At 40.6% G+C, this 16,969-nt stretch overlaps 1 protein-coding gene across 1 annotated transcript in view; it reads right to left on the bottom strand.

The window, feature by feature from the left end:
• LOC122554708 (bromodomain-containing protein 3-like) overlaps positions 1-16,969 on the bottom strand; it is a 98,947-nt gene that overhangs the window by 68,829 nt on the left and 13,149 nt on the right. Inside the window, exons 4-6 of the mRNA XM_087990263.1 lie at positions 13,095-13,460; positions 6,033-6,161; positions 4,233-4,412 (exon numbers count right to left, since the gene is read on the bottom strand). Coding sequence (XP_087846389.1) covers positions 4,233-4,412; positions 6,033-6,161; positions 13,095-13,460 — 675 coding nt within the window. The remainder of the gene's footprint in view (positions 1-4,232; positions 4,413-6,032; positions 6,162-13,094; positions 13,461-16,969) is intronic.

Genomic DNA, 16,969 nt, shown 5'->3' with positions numbered 1-16,969 from the left:
TGAAGGGCAGAATGGCCTACTCCTGCACCTATTGTCAATGTCATCTACTGCATCTGTTGCACTCCGATGTAGAGGAGACCACGCAGGGAGACAGGACGCTTTCTTGCGGATCTTTTCAGAGAACATTTCTGGACACCCGCATCTACCAACCCCACCGCCCCCTCCCACTCCAAGGACATGCAGGCCCTGGGCCGCCTCCACCCCAAACCGTTACCACCCGACACCTGGAGGAGGAATCCCTGCAACACACGGAATCAATGTGGATTTCAACAGCCTCATTTCCCCCCACCCCCATTATCCCAGTCTCAAACCTTCAACTCTGCACCGCCCTCCAGACCTGTCCATCACTCAGCCCTCTGACCTATCACCTTCTCCCTCACCTTCAACCACCTATCGCTTTCTCAGCTACCTTCCCCAAAATTCCACTCCCTCCCATTTATCTCAGCCCCAACCCCCAAGCCACATTTCTGATGAAGTGGTTATGCCCGAACCGTCGATTCTCCTGCTCCTCAGATGCTGCCTGACCTGCTGTGCTTTTCCAGCACTACTCTCTACTGTCTGCCTAGTCCAGACAGTCACAGAAGCCCCCTGTACATGGACTCCAATTACATTTCTTGTTGGCACAGAAAGGCTGTAAACATCCCACCCCAGTAATACTCTCCTACATCCTAGTCAGTCAGGAAGATACAAAAGCTTGAAAACACACACACACGTACGGCTTCTTCCCTGCCATGACTAGACTGCTGAATTGATTCTCTGACTTCAATAATTTTGATCTTATTAATGTTTATCTTAGTTCTCACACCTGCACAGTGTAACCTATATGCGTCGCACTGTCTGAACACCCTACGATCTGTATGTCCTTGCTTTATATGATTTGCCTATACTGCTCGCAAACAAAGCTTTTCATTGCATTAGGTACATGTGACTACAATAAATCAAATGCCTCTTAGACATTGCTGTTGTATCTGCTTCTACCAAGTGCCCTAGCAGCACATTCCAAAACACACCCTCTTGTGTAAAGAATTAACTCACATCTCACTTTAAACCTGTGTCCCCTATTCTTTGACATTTGCACCTTGGGGTACAACTACCCACACTATCCATGCTTCTCCAACTTTATACACTTGTATCAAGCCTCAGCCTCCCACACTCTAGTGCAAACAATCTAATTTTGTCTATCCCCTCCTTTTACAGAACATACTCCAACCAGGCAAAATCCTGGTGAACCTTTTTTGCACCCTCAGAAGTCTCCACATCCTTCATATAGTGCAGTGACCAAAACTGCATACAATACTCCAAATCTGGCCTAACTAAAGTCAAATGCAGCTGCAATATGATATGCCACCTTTTATACTTCCGTGCCCTTACCAATGAAGGCAAGCCTGCCGTAGACCTTCTTTTATCACCTCATCCACTTGTGTTGTCACTTTTAGGGAGCTACGGACTTGCTACCCAAGATGTCTCTGTATATCAATGTTCCTGCCATCTACTGTATACATTCCCCTTGTAAATGACCTCCCGAAATGCATTACCTCACACTCATCAGGGATTAAACTCTGCCATTTCTCTGCCCTACTCTGACTGATCTATACCCTATTTGACAACCTTTCTCTATCCACAGGTCCACTACTGTTTCTGTCATCTACACGTTTACTAATCAGATCATCTGCATTTTCAACTAAATCATTTATATACATTATCAACAGGTCCCAGTACTGATCCTTGAACACCACTGGTCACAGTCCTCCAGAGAAAAAAACACTCAACTACCCTCTGATTTTTTATGACCAAGCCAATTTTGCATCCAACTTACAACTCACTATGAATCCTATTGCCTTAATCTTCTGTATCAGCCTATCATGAGAGACCTTGTCAAATGCTTTAGCAAAACTCCTGTAGACAACATTCACTACCCCACCCATGTCAAACATCTTCATCACTTCCTCAAAAACTCAAATTTGAGAGACAAGACCTCCTGTGCACAAAGCCATACTAATCTCTAATAAATTTGAGATTTGCTAGATAATCTGAAGTTTACGAAGAATTATGCTGATAACCAATTTAGGATCATCAGTTGGACCTGTGGTGTGATGTGCTTGCACGAACTGGAAGTTATGTATATTAAAACACAGGACCTTTGCCTTTGCAGGCAAGAAAATATGTTCGTGCATTGCATCTATTCCAACTCAACAAAACAGGTGACAACCATTTGCTGGTTCATTTCTCAGGGCAATGACCTGATCAATTACAGCCAACCTGCTCAATATTTAAACAAAGCCTGGCAGTATTTGTTGAACATTTTAAAAAAAAAAGTGCCTTCTCCATGTCATTACCCCCTACATTTAGAGTCCACTTGTCAACCAGTGCACATTTACTCATGGAGTCCAAAAGTTGGTTTTCTCCTTCAAAAGAGAGTTGTCCTGGTTAATGCAAGATGACTGGATGTGTCTTTTTCAGCACTACTCAAGTTATGTAGTATTTGTACTCTTAAGTTTGAAGATATTCTGATCACCATTTCTCAAGTGTTCTCCCACTGTTATATGCTCCAGTTGTTCCATTTCATTCCCAAACAGACTTTACATCCTTCTGGAGTAGGAAACATCTTTGAGGAGAAAGTGAGGTCTGCAGATGCTGGAGATCAGAGCTGAAAATGTGTTGCTGGAAAAGCACAGCAGGTCAGGCAGCATCCAGGGAACAGGAGAATCGACATTTCGGGCATAAGCCCTTCTTCAGGAATGAGGAAAGTGTGTCCAGCAGGCTAAGATAAAAGGTAGGGAGGAGGGACTTGGGGGAGGGGCGTTGGAAATGCGATAGGTGGAAAGAGGTCAAGGTGAGGGTGATATGTCAGACTGGGGTGGGGGCAGAGGGGTCAGGAAGAAGATTGCAGGTTAGGAAGGCGGTGCTGAGTTCGATGGATTTGACTGAGACAAGGTGGGGGGGGGGGGAAAATGAGGAAACTGGTGAAATCCGAGTTCATCCCTTGTGGTTGGAGGGTTCCTAGGCGGAAGATGAGGCACTCTTCCTCCAACCGTCGTGTTGTTGTGGTCTGGCGATGGAGAAGTCCAAAGACCTGCATATCCTTGGTGGAGTGGGAGGGGGAGTTGCAGTGTTGAGCCACAGGGTGGTTGGGTTGGTTGGTCCGGGTGTCCCAGAGGTGTTCTCTGAAACGGTCCGCAAATAGGCGGCCTGTCTCCCCAATATAGAGGAGGCCACATCGGGTGCAGAGGATGCAATAGATGTTGTGTGTGGAGGTGCAGGTGAATTTGTGGCGGATATATAGAAGTTTCCTTTGGGGCCTTGGAGGGAGGCGCCAACCACAAGGGATGAACTCTGAGGTGGTGAAAGCAGTGAAGGTAAACGAACAAAACATTTGCAGTCATGCATTCCTGAAGAAGGGCTCATGCCCGAAACGTCGATTCTCCTGTTCCCGGGATGCTGCCTGACCTGCTGCGCTTTTCCAGCAACACATTTTCAGCGCTGGAGTAGGAAACACAGGCAAGAAAGCTTGAGAATACATTTCAGGAATCATTCCCCTCTCTTTGCCCTTTGCAATGCAATTTCCTATTTTGTGGTAAGAAAGTTGTTCCTTTTAAGGCAATCCACACCATTTCTCCCAGTAAGCAGATTGTGAGAGGTGTTTTTGTACAATCATAAAAGTTTGTTCTTTTGAATGAAGTGGCAAAATAAACAAGAGGCTGCAATGAAGAAACTGACCAAAAAAAAAGTGTTAACCAAATATATGGATTGACCTTGACCAAAAAATACAAAACGGAACTGGTGAAGTTTATAGAATCCATATGTTTCTAATGCTGGAGAGTGGATATAGATTTGAAAAGTCAAACGTTAATGGTCACAGATACAAATCCTAGCAGCACAGGGGCTGGGGCTTCAACCGAGAATATGCTACAGTAACTCACTAGTGACAACCTCTGCTTTTGGAGAAAAGTCAAAACATGCCTCGACAGCTAAGTAAATGAAACCACAGAGAAAAAGAAATGTTCTCAACTCAAGATGTGAATGATCAGGAACCAATCTTGGAATAACATGCCCCAAGAAAATGAAGTACCAACAATCAAACATATAGTTTTACAATCTCATGAACTCTCAGTTACTGTACACTTGGCGATCAGGAGTGACAAAGTGAGAGATTAGTGGCACTATAACAATAATTTAAGTGAAATTGTATTTAAAAAATAAGATTCTTTTCTTTTTAGAAATTCTTTTTAAACCTGATCTTGAAGCTGAGCAAGGCGATCCTTCTGTTCTTTCATTAAGCTGTCAGAGCTACTTTCAGCAGAGTAACTGTCATTATCTTCACTTGATGATTCAGTGAAATGAGTTGTGGATTGTGCCGATGGTGGAGCTTTAACAGGCTCAGATATTTGTGCATATTGCATCTCAAAAACATCCTGTTTAAAAAAAAAGTGGATACAGATTAACTAGACATTAGTTTAAAAAAAAAGGGTTTCTTCCAAAGGATTGTTTTTCTCTGAAAGTTTATGATTATATATGTTACATAAGAGGAAAGGTGACAGTTTGGATTAAAATATAGCATGAAATTTTGCTCCCAATCCTCCCTCTCACGCTGCTGCACTAAATTACTTGCCTTCAACTCAATAGACTAGTGCATAGAAATAAATGTGTTGGGGTAATAAAATCATTTAAGAATCCTCAAATGCCATTCCAAACATCAATGAAAAATTCATTTTTTTTTTTAGCTCAGATGTGCCTAATAAAGTTGTTGCACTAGCTTGAATTAAGTATAGGAAGATGTCAGGATTTATAAAATCAAAAACATTTCTCTTGACACTGACATTGAAATTTTATTGTAATCAGTGGATCTCCCTTTGTGTTACATCCACTCAACCAAACCCAGCATTAAGATTACTGTTGGGTGGTGTGGGAGATGGAGGATCCAAAACGGCCTGCGAAATTAAGATTGCTCCATGGCAATATTCAATTTACAGAATCTAAAGATGCATGCTGACTCAAAATTGTTTTATTTGCTAACTGTCAATCTCCTATAAACAGTGTCACCTACAGGCATGAATGATCCTGCAGGCAATGGTTTTACAATGCAGGAGATAAGATTTTGCAAAGCATTTTTCTAGGTAGTTCAGCAAACCATTAAACTATTGATTATAAAAATGTTTGTCATGACCATGGTTCATAACCCCAGATTCAACGACAAATTCAACTTTTTATTACAGTTTGTTTTTTAAAAGTGTGGATATACAGCCAAAAAATGACTGAAAATGTAAATAGAGTAGAGTAATTTAGTTCAATGACTGGAAGGCCTGTATTGACTATCCCAGTCTCAAGACAGACCATAGAATGTTATGCCTGATGGGTGTCAAATGAGTTTCAATAAAAATGAATTTAGTTGTAACACTATTTTTAAACTACATCACCCAAGAGTTTTCTCAGACAATGAAAATACTGAGATAAAAAGAGAGCAATCTGGGCGAGAGAAAGGAAGAAAGTCTCTTTCTCTTTGCTTAAAGTCAGAATGCAAATGAAACCTCAGCCACAAGGAAACAGGCCTAATGCCTATCAGCTGACCTGCAAAGGCAAGCATCTCAAAGTCAACTCTGGGCTAACAACATGGCTGCCCTACACATAACTCAGGAGATTTAGTTACGTATCTTTATGCAAATTTGTTGGATTCACTTCATTTGATCTCTCTGTACTGAATGGATTCTTGCATTTAATAACTAATGACCTCTCTTCTATTAACTCAAAAAAGCCTGGTCAAGTCAGCAGCTATTAAAACATGCAATTTGTTTATTTAGCTAGTATTATCTGGGAAAAAGGCATTTACAAAAGAATGGATCCTTTTCTAAATTAATCTTTTTGTGACCACCTAAGGAAATGGATGAATGAATCAAGATGAGAGCCAGTTCATCCTTTTTTGCTTGGGAATTGCACAATTTGGCGTATTCTACCTGGAGCCTTAATAAATCGGTTAACCTCACCCAGAGATTGGTCACAACAATATTAATCTTTCATGAATGGTCATAATCTCTTACCTGAAGTTTTCTACCCATAGCTACTACTTCATGGTCTGGAGGATTATACTTGTAGCAGTTGAAAAACATTAATCTCACATCTGCAGCAAATTCCTGGCTACTTCCGTATTCTTGGTTGCTCATTTTTCTCTTGCAAGAGAAATTGAAACAGAATTATTACAATATCAAGTATATTAAACTTAGCCCTTGTTGATTTCAGAGCAGGATACCTGTCTGGATTTCCTCCCATGAAAATAAGGATTTGACAGTCATTAAAATTTGCAACCGTGCTTTAAGTAGAATAATGATCTACAACAGACTCCACAATAATCAAATATAAATCACAACTCGTGTGATGCTTTGCATTAGTTGACCTCAATTTATTTTTAGTAACAACGCAAATCATTAATACTAGCTGGAGCGACTCAAGGTCGAGAACAAGCTTTGTCATGTTGCTTACAACTAAAAACATAATTGCAGTAACAGATTGTATTGAAAAATGTTTTAATTTTATTATGCAGACCACATCAAACATGTCAACACTATAATGGAGTTATATTCATCATGCCAAAGCTAAGCACTTGGATGTTTTTCATTACTACGTTTCAAAATCAAGCTATAATCTGACTCCATTATACTGGCACTTCCAGGTTCCTGTGATGTCCCTTCTTTTACAGTCTTAACTTAAACGTTTGCACCTTGATGCTTAACTGTGTTGAACATTGCCTCGTGTGGCTCAAGAAACTGACTCTGGTAAGACAGTCTGTGGCATTTGCTACAGGATATGACAGTAGTCCAAAAAGATACTCGAGTCACTGGCCTGTTTTCTAGAAGTCTCTTCTCACCAACCCATCTTTGTTTGTCCACAAGCTCTTCCACTGCCTGTCGAAACAATTAGCCTCCAGTTGTTGTAGCTGTCAGCAACATGTAGTTTAAGTAAACTGAAGGTTTATGCCTGGACGTCTTAATAGAAGAATTTTTAAATAAAAAAAGGAAGCAAAATGAAAAGTTTAAAAAACAAAGCATTGTGAATGCTTGATATCTGAACAAGAACAGAAATTGCTGGAAAATCTCAGCAGGTCTGATCACACCTGTGGAGAGAAAGCAGAGTTAACATTTCAGGTCCATCAATCCTTCTTCAGAAACCTGAAGTTTCAGAAAATAACAAGTTACTCAGTTTTAAGGGGATCCTGAATCCAATAGGTGACTGTATTGACACCAACTATATTGCAAGTTTATTCAGTCATTTTTCCATAGCGGAGGTGGGGGGGCGCTACACAATTACCGGTATCAACATTATTCCGGTCTTCAGTTAATTTCCAGCCTTAGTAATATGTTATGACACAATGGCCAGTTCACTGTTCAGAAGGTCAATGGGTATGTACTCATTATCCATTCAACTAACGTGGCTCAGTAATTATTTTATATGGATGGAATTAATTTGCTCCAGAACCTCTGAATTAGATATTTTGCTCTGCCAAGAGAAGTCAAGGGTAGAGCTCAGAAAATGGCAATGAAAAATGTTCAACCCTTTCTCCTGCTTAGTGTGTCACTCAGATCTTTCGCAACACAGTGATTCTGGCATCAAGTGACAGATTGCTGGCAATTGTGGAGCCAAGATGTCAATCACCTTCAGAATCACCAGACCCCAACACGTTCCTTCTAATATTCATCAGTATCAGGAATATAATGATTGGTCTTAAGAAGTAATGATGATTTTATGTGGCAATAGTAGACAAATCTTTCTAAGATTAATTTAATACAGCTTAATATGTTACCAAAAATTGTGAGGGCTTAAACAATAAGATTTAGTTCAAAACAGAGATAAACAAATAAGGAGTTTTAAAAACCTTTGCCTGTGACATGGGCATTGCTGATTAGATCATCATTTATTGCCCCTTGTGATCTGCCTGGAGAAAGTGGTAGTAAGCTGCCTTGTTGAACTCCTGCTGTAGGATGTAGGGACATGCTCAGTGCTGCTAAAGCGGCAACTCCAGGATTCTGGTATAGTGACAAGTAATGGAGATATACTTCCACATCAAGATGGTCTATGGCTTTGAGGGGTACCTGCAAGTGGTACTGTTCCTGTGTATCTGCTGCCTCATCCTTCTAGGGGTATATCACAGGTTTGGAAGTGAAAGCAGTCTTGGTTAGTTACTGCAGTGCATCTTGTAGATAGAATATACTGTTGACTGTGCACTGGTGAAAGGAATTAAGGTTGAAAATGTTGAATGTGGTGCCAATCAAGTAGGTTGCTTGGATGGTGTCAAACTTCTTTAAATGAAGTTACACCTAACAACCAGTGGGGAGTATTTAATCACACTCCTGACTTGCACCTTGTAGATGGTGGAGAGACAAGGAAATAGAGTTACTTGCTGCAGGATTCCTAGTCTTTGATTTACTCTTGTACACACAGTATCTATATGGCTGGTTAATGATAACCCTCTCTATGTTGACAGTGGGAATTTCAGCACTGATAATGTCATTGAACAAAGAATGATTTTTAAAAAATCTCTTATCAGAGGCAGTCGTCATTACTTGACACTTGTATAGGACAAATACTAATTTGCCACTTATCAGCCCAAGCCCGAATGTTGCCCAAATCTTGGTACATGTGTACACAGACTGCTTCAGTATCTGAAGAATGATCAGCATCATTCACCATTCCTGACATTAATGGATGGAGGGAAGGTTATTTTTGATACACTTGAAAATGGTTAGGACCAAGGCAATACTTCGAGGAACTCTAGCAGTGATGTCCAAGAGCTGAAATGATTAACCAACAATCATAACTACCTTTTTTGTTATTTGTCACTCCAACAAATGGTAAGCTTTCTCAGATTCTACTGACACTAATTTTGCTGGGAATTTTAAAATGTTTATTTTGTTGAAAGTGGCTTTGATGTCAAGGGCAGTCACTAACCTCTCATTCGGAGTTGGCTCTTTTGTCCATGTTTGCATCAAAATTGCCATGATATCAGAAGCCAAGTGGCTCTAGCAGAATCCAAATGGTACATCAGTGACCAATTATAGCCTTAGTAGTGTCCACTGCCCTCATTCTCTTATTGATATCACATGGAGTGAATCTAATTGGTAGAAGGCTGGCATCTATGATGTTGGAGAGACGCTGGAAGAGGGAGAGATGAATCCTAACTTGGCACTTTTGGCGACAGATGATGCAAGTACTTCCGACTTGTCTTTTGCTCTGATGTGTTGGGCTCCACTTTCACCAAGGACGTGGATTTTTGTGGAGCCTCTACCTTCTGATAGCTATTTATTTGTCCACCATTATTCACAATATGGCAGAACTACAAAGGATAGGGCTAAGATCCCCCACAACCATTCTTTTGAACCCGGCTTCCACTGTATTACATGGAAATAGACCAGTGTTGTAGGCTGACCAGGTTGAAACCTGAACTTTAAATATGTCTGGTGCTATTCCTGGCATGCCTTCTTACACTTTTCAATGAACAAGGAATGAATGTCTGGCTTGATGGGAATGGTGGAGTGGAGAATGTGCTGAGCCCAGCGATTACTGATGGTTGTTGAATACAGCTCTAATGACTCTCAGCACTTTATAGACACCTAGTCTGAAATTGCCAGATGTGATTCAGTCTGCACGTTTAGCATGGTGGCTGTCTTGCAGATCTTGTGACAACCCTAGTTGGAATAGTATGCTGGAAATGAAGTCCCACTTTTCTATCAGTCATTGCAAATGTGAAATGAGTGTTTTAAACTCTGGGGTGGTTAATGCCCGACTGTGGCCATTACCTGAGATGAAAGAAATTCTCAACAGTTTTAAAGAATGGAAAAGGAAAACAAAAGATATTGTAACAAGTGCACTCTCTGACACGAGAAAAACAGATTACTAAATGCAAACTTAAACTTTTTCCCCTTTAAATCAAAACATTAATTTACACCCAATGAATAAGGCAGTACACATTTTAGGAGTATTATGGTAGAAAACAGACAAAAATGTCACAAAGGCCATGGATCAAATTCAAAGTCAATGGAATGAGGAAGCTTTTCCCAATTTTCATTGCTGCTTTTGGTGTTGACATCACACAGTCAATTCAACAGCTGGTCTTGGCTAGTGTTAGAAGTTTTCTTTCCCTTTGCACTCTTAGATTTTTTTTTGTCCCAATTAAAAATCTGCACTATTTCACTTGTTTTTTTCTAGGTCGAGTCCATACTGCTCCTCATGTCTGTGATAAAGTGTCACTTAAACCAATCCAAACCCCGTTGCTAAGCTGTTTTCTTTCATAGACATTTGGTACCAGTGAATCGCATATGTATCAAAATCTAGCTTCCAGCGAAGTTATATGTCCTTGAGTAACCATTAAGTGACCACACAGTTCCACTTCCCTTCGAATGGTGAAGGGAATTCCAAATTTCCATTTTCTGGTTTCTATTTCCCAAACAAGATTTGTAGTCTAAGGAGAAAGTGAGGACTGCAGATGCTGGAGATCAGAGCTGAAAAAGTGTTGCTTGAAAAGCGCAGGTCAGGCAGCATCCAAGGAGCAAGAGAATTGACGTTTTGAGCATGAGCCCTTCTTCAGGAATGCAGTCTAAGGGCATCTTTGATGTGGTTAATGGGATTTTGTGTCTGAAGGACTACAGTGGTCTCTACTACTGATCATGGCACAGTAAATGCATTTATGACAGGTAGATTGATGAGGATGTGATCAAGTAAATTTCTCCCTTGTTGGTTCCTTCACCACATACTGTAAACCCAGTCCAGTGGCCCTGTCCTTCAGGACTCTGCTAGCTTGGTCAGTAATGGAGCTACCAAGCAACTCTTGATCACGGACATTGAAATTCCCCACTTGCAGTACATTTTGTATTCTTACCACTGTGTTAACTGGTCTGTGGGCCAGGTCACCAAACTTTGGCACAAATCTCCAATGTTGGCAAAGATGACTTTGCAGGATTAAGGAGGTTTGAGATTGTTTTTGGTGTCTAGGGTTGATGTCAGGTGCTCCATCCAGATTTATTATTTTCGTTAATCTTTGTTTGGGTTGAAGTAGTTTATAAGCTTTGGTCAAATTCCAGGTGGAGACAGTATGAGCAGATACTGTAGGAAACTACTTGATACAAGTCTCCTAGAACACTTATTTTAATCATGATGCAACTTAAGTAAACTGAAAGTTTATGCAATGCCAAATGAGCATAAATAATGACATTTTACAAGGGGTGAAGAAGAACAGGACTGACATGGATCAAAGTATCAGAAATCTTGACCTGTGACTAAAATTTTAAAAACAAAAAGTTCTACAAAACCTCTCCTGTTGCAAAGTAATGATGAGCACAAATAAAACATCAACGATCAGTGGCTCAAGGATAGTAATTTCAAACTTAAATTTTCTTCTTGCATGCCCACAAAGCTAAATGTCTGGACATTCAGCACATTCTTAAACCACTATTGTAATGGTCTCAAAGTTCTGACATAAAACACAAGTAATTCAATTATGAAACTGATCCATCATTTATGAATCATGGCCTTGACGTAGATGCAAAATTACTTCACTAGAGATGGAACATTAAAGTAAATACAATGAAATACTTCAATTTACCACAACTCATTGGAGGGAAGCATAAAGAAAACAAATTTTCTGGTGACAAGATTATACTGCAATGTTCTGAAGATTCTCCCCCACCACCCTCCCTCCCTCAGATTACTGCACAGGATAATCGGTGTTGCTGGTTAAAATTAAGCAGGAAGTTTTACCAAGTGACATAACAATTGAGAGTTGTAGTTCAAAATATTGTTACAAACTGGAAAAAAGTCAGAATATATGTTCTTATTGGAGAGCATTTCTAATTACGCATGACACAGTCAGAAAACAGAGTTAACATTTTGAGCCCAGTCTTCACAGATGTTGCCAGACCTGCTATCATTCTCCAGCAATCTTTGTTTGCTTCAGATCTCCAGCATCCACAGCTCTCTGTACAGTATTTGTTCATGATTTACAATATCCTTTCGCTTGGAATTTTCCCACCTTATGTTTTACTACATAATCCAGTCCAGCTTTTCCTTACAGTCCATGTTCCCTTTGCTACATGATATTATTATTATTATTATTATTATTATAATATTACTAACCTCTTTTTCACAAATACACCAAACACAAATTTCATGCTTCTAAAACAAGTGATGTAAATGCTCCATAGCCCCCTAAGACTCAGATCATGATGGTTGCAAGGTTGGAGGTTTAGGGTGTAGGTTTGCTTGCTGAGCTGTAGGTTTGATATCCAGACGTTTCATTGCCTGGCTAGGTAATATCATTGGTGGCGACCTCCAAGTGAATCCTAGTAGCACACAAACCCACCAACACACTCAAACAAAAACAAAAAGACCCAGTACAACCCATGGACAAAACCAACGTCGTCTACAAAATTCCATGCAAGGACTGCCACAAACACTACGTAGGACAAACAGGAAGAAAGTTAGCCACCAGGATACACGAACACCAGCTAGCCACAAAAAAAACACGACCCTCTCTCCCTCGTAGCCCTACACGGAGGAAAAAAAACCCACCATTTTGACTGGGACAACACATCTATCCTGGGACAGGCTAAGCATAGACATGCCAGAGAATTCCTAGAGGCCTGGCACTCCAACCACAACGCCATAAACAAACACACAAATCTAGATACCATCTATCAACCGCTCAGAAAACGAACAGGAAATGACATCACCACAAACCCCAGGAACCCCATTCAGGACAAACATATAAATAGAAAGCAGGAGACAACAGCTTTGCTTCACTTGGAGGTCGCCACTGATGTTACCTAGCCAGGTAATGAAACGTCTGGATATCAAACCTACAGCTCAGCGAGCAAATCTACACCCTAAATCATGATGGTTGTTAATGCACCAACTTACTTTAAGATAAAATTGACAATGAAATGCAAAACAGCTTCAAAATTTGAAAACATTTAACCTGGTTATTCAGGATCAAAAGAACACATTCAAAATATGGTTTGTGGAAATTTACTACCTCATGAAATAGATGATTAACACCTTCCAATTTGTTCAGTATTGAAAGATCTGGAAGGTGACAAGAGAATAAATGAACTTACTTTCACAGAACTGAGGTCCATGGGGTGCTCAATAATATCATGATAATCATGAAGTCCCAATGCTTCAGCATCCACTGGCTCATAGAAAGGCCACGCATATGCTGCATGCTTCTTTGCAAACATTTCTTTGAGAATATCATTGCAAAGTTGCAAATTTGTTGTCAACTTGTCTTTTTTACCAGCTGGATGCTGTTGAGAATCTGGTAGATCCTTTGTAGGTGGCTTACTTAATTGACTGCTTTTCTCTGGGGAGCAGGTTTTTGTAGGTTTGCACTCTGAGAGGATTGGCGAGGATCCACTACTTATTGTAGGAACTGAAGTAGTAGGTGTAGTAGTGTCTGCCTTCCTTTTAATACCTTTCTTTGCCTTAAAATGAAAAAACAACACATTAAAGACAGCAAGTTCAAAAATGAAACAGGTGAACATCAGGTGATCAAGCCTTTTCCCGAAAGTTGATCGCATCTATTCACATTATTCTAATATTTTCTCCATTACAACATTTCCAATTGCCTATTCAAACCCACACCAATATAAGTTTGGCAAGCAGACGCATTTGCTGAAACCTAGTGCTTGAATTAATTCTCAAAACCCAAGTAACTGCATCTAAATAATTAGATTTGGCTTGTGCTTCCATTTAAACCAATTCAGGATTATTCCTTCAGGTTTTAAAGAGTTTTCAAAGTAGCCAACAGGAGAGTTGAAAAGACAGTTTAGCTGACACTTAGCACAAGAATTCATTTCAAGAATTTAGAGTTCAGAACATTGATTTGGAGGAGTTACATGCCTTATTGTTAACTACATTGCCTTCTAATAATCATCCAGGCTGCACAGTATTTTGGTGGACAGCATTAAAAGTTAATATATTTCCCTAACAGCAGCCTGAGGAGCAAAGAAATTGTTGCTCAGCATTTGAGCTTTACTTCAAAAGGCAGACTCTTTTCCTAGTTGTTGGCGGTTTGAAGAGACCTTTTGAAATGTATTTGGAAACTTTCTGGGACACTTTGCCAAGACTTAATCACTATTTATTCTGGAAATACTGTAAGGGCTTTGACTAATAAAAAAGTGTCATGTTATTCACCTCGTAGGATTCAAGAGAAAGGAGTCCCAGGCCCTTCCCTCAAATTGGTGGTATCTTCATTCATGGGATGTGGATCATCTCTGGCCAGGCTAGCCTTCATTAGTTATCTCCAATTTCCATGGAGATGGATGTGGTAAATCACCTTCTTGAAACACAATAGTCCTTGGGGTGTGGTGCGGTTATGAAGGCAGCTACAGGACTTTGACAGTGAAGGAACAGATTTAGTTCCAAGTCAGGATGGTGTGCAACGTGGTGGGGAACTTGATGGTGGCGTCCATATGCATCAGCTGGTAGGGGTTGTGGATTTGAAAGATGGTACTGAAGGAGCCTGAGTGTCACTGCCATCTTGTAGACAATACACACTGCTGTCAGTGTATTGGTGGTGTAGGAAGTGAACCGAGTTCCAATCAGATAGATTGCTTTGTCCTAGATGATGTTAAGCTTCTTGCATGCTGTTGGAGCTACATTCATCTTGGAAAATCACACATGTGACTTGTGCCATGTAGATTGTGGACAAACACTCCAAGGGCAGACATGATTACTCATTGCAGAATACTTAGCCTTGAACCTGCTGTTGTAACCTCATTAGATACAAGCTCTGGCTAGTTCGATTTCTGGTGAATGGTAACCGTAGGATGTTGCTAAAGAAAGCCTCAGTGATGGTGATGGATGGATTTCTTTTGCTGGAAATCATTACCTGGCAATTCTGTGGCATATTACAGGCCACTTAACAACTCAAGCCAGAATTATAGATACAAACTCCTCAGCATGAGGAATAGCAAATGGTGTTGAACATTGGGGATTTTCACTGATTGCACAATTTGATCTTATGGTGGAGGCACATTTATTGGAGTCAAAGGTCAACCTTCACTCTAAGCAGTGTGGCTGTGCTGCCACTGGTAAGCTCCACTCATGTCAGCTGCCGTGCCAACAATTAGCTTCTGCTAATTTCAGAAGCTGTTGCTGGGCATGGACCTTGGGAGGTCTGCATAGTATTTCTTTAGAGAACTTTGCTGAAGGTCATGATGCAGAAGTGCCTGTGTTGAACCAGGGTGGACAAAGTCAGAAGTCACACGACACCAGGTTATAGTTCAACCTGACAAAGGAGCAGCGCTCCAAAAACTTGTAGTAATTTCAATAAACCCAATGGACTCTAACCTGGTGTCATGTGACTTCCAACTTTGAGAAGGCGGAGGAATCTAAGATACTACCCTAACGAACTTGTGCAGTGATTTCCTGGGCTGAGATGATTGGTTTAACAAATGCAACTATCGCCCTTTTTTGTTAGATATGACATCAACCAGTATCTTTTCCCAATAAATCAATTTTTGCTACAGTCCTTCAATACCACATTCTAATGTGGCCTGGAGACATTACAGTGCAGTACAGGCCCTTTGGCCCTCAATGTTGCACTGATCTGTGAAAACAATCCATCTCTGACATTTGTCCTATATCTACCTTCCTCTCAATTTTTTTTAAAAGCTATGCCCCCTTGTACTAGCCACTCCCATGTGGAAAAAGGCACTCTAATCCTTTGATCATCTTGTATGGCTCTATTAAGTCACCTCTTAACCTTCTCTCTAATGAAAACATCCTCAAATCCCTCAGTTTTTCCTCTTAAGACCTTCCCTCCATACCAGGCAACATGTTGGTAAATCTCCTCTGCACTCTTTCCAACGCTTCCACATCCTTCCTATAATGCAGCGACTAGAACTGTACGCAATACTCCAAGTGCGGCCACACCAGGGTTTTGTATAGTTGCAACATGACCTCATGGCTCGAAAAGTCAATCCTTCCACCAATAGAAGCTAACATTATATGTCTTCTTAACAACCCTATCAACCTGGGTGGCAACTTTCAGGGATCTATGCACATGGACAAAGATTGCTCTGCTCATCTGCACTACCAAGAATCTGATCAGCCCAGTACTCTGTATTCCTGTTAGTCCTTCCAAAGTGAAACACCTCACACATTTCTGCATTAAACTCCATTTGCCACCTCAGCCCAGCTCTGCAGCTTATTTATGTCCTTCTGTAACCTGCAACATCCTTCGGCACAGTCCACAACTCCACCAACCTTAGTGTCATCCACAAACTTATTAACCTGCCCTTCTAGGCCCACATTCAGGTAAATTTATAAAAATGACAAACAGCAGTGCCACAAAACAGATCCTTGTGGTACAGCACATTAACTGAACTCCAGGATGAACATTTCCCATCAACCACACCCTGTCTTTTTACACCTAACCAATGTCTGATCCAAACTGCTAAATCAACCTCAATCCCATGCCTCTATTTTCTGCAGTAGCCTACTGTAGCCGAACCTTATCAAAAGCTTTACGGAAATCCATATACACCACATCAACCACTTTACCCTCATCCACCTGTTTGGTCACTTTCTCAAAAGAACAAGGTTTGTGAGGCATGACCTACCCTTCACAAAACAGTGTCGACTATCTCTAATTAAATTATTCCTTTCTAGATAATTATAAATCCTATCCCTTATAAACTTTTCCAAAACTTTGCCCACAACAAAAGTAAGGCTCACTGGTGCATAATTACCAGGGTTGTCTCTACTCCCCTTCTTGAACAAGGGGACAATTCTACTATCCTCCAATTGCTGGCACTATTCTTGTAGGCAATGACGACAAAGATCAAAGCCAAAAGCTCCGCAATCTCCTCCCTGGATTCCCAGAGAATCCTAGGATAAATCCCATCCAGCCCAGGGGACTCCTCTATTTGCACACTTTCCAGAATTGCTAACACCACCTCATGAACCTCAATCCCATCTAGTGTAA

Source organism: Chiloscyllium plagiosum, unplaced genomic scaffold (assembly GCF_037043375.1).
Source record: "Chiloscyllium plagiosum isolate Xiang-an unplaced genomic scaffold, Cpla_swu_hap1 HiC_scaffold_9, whole genome shotgun sequence".
In the NCBI taxonomy this organism is placed as follows: Eukaryota; Metazoa; Chordata; class Chondrichthyes; order Orectolobiformes; family Hemiscylliidae; genus Chiloscyllium; species Chiloscyllium plagiosum.
This window is presented reverse-complemented; position numbering and strand designations above follow the sequence as displayed.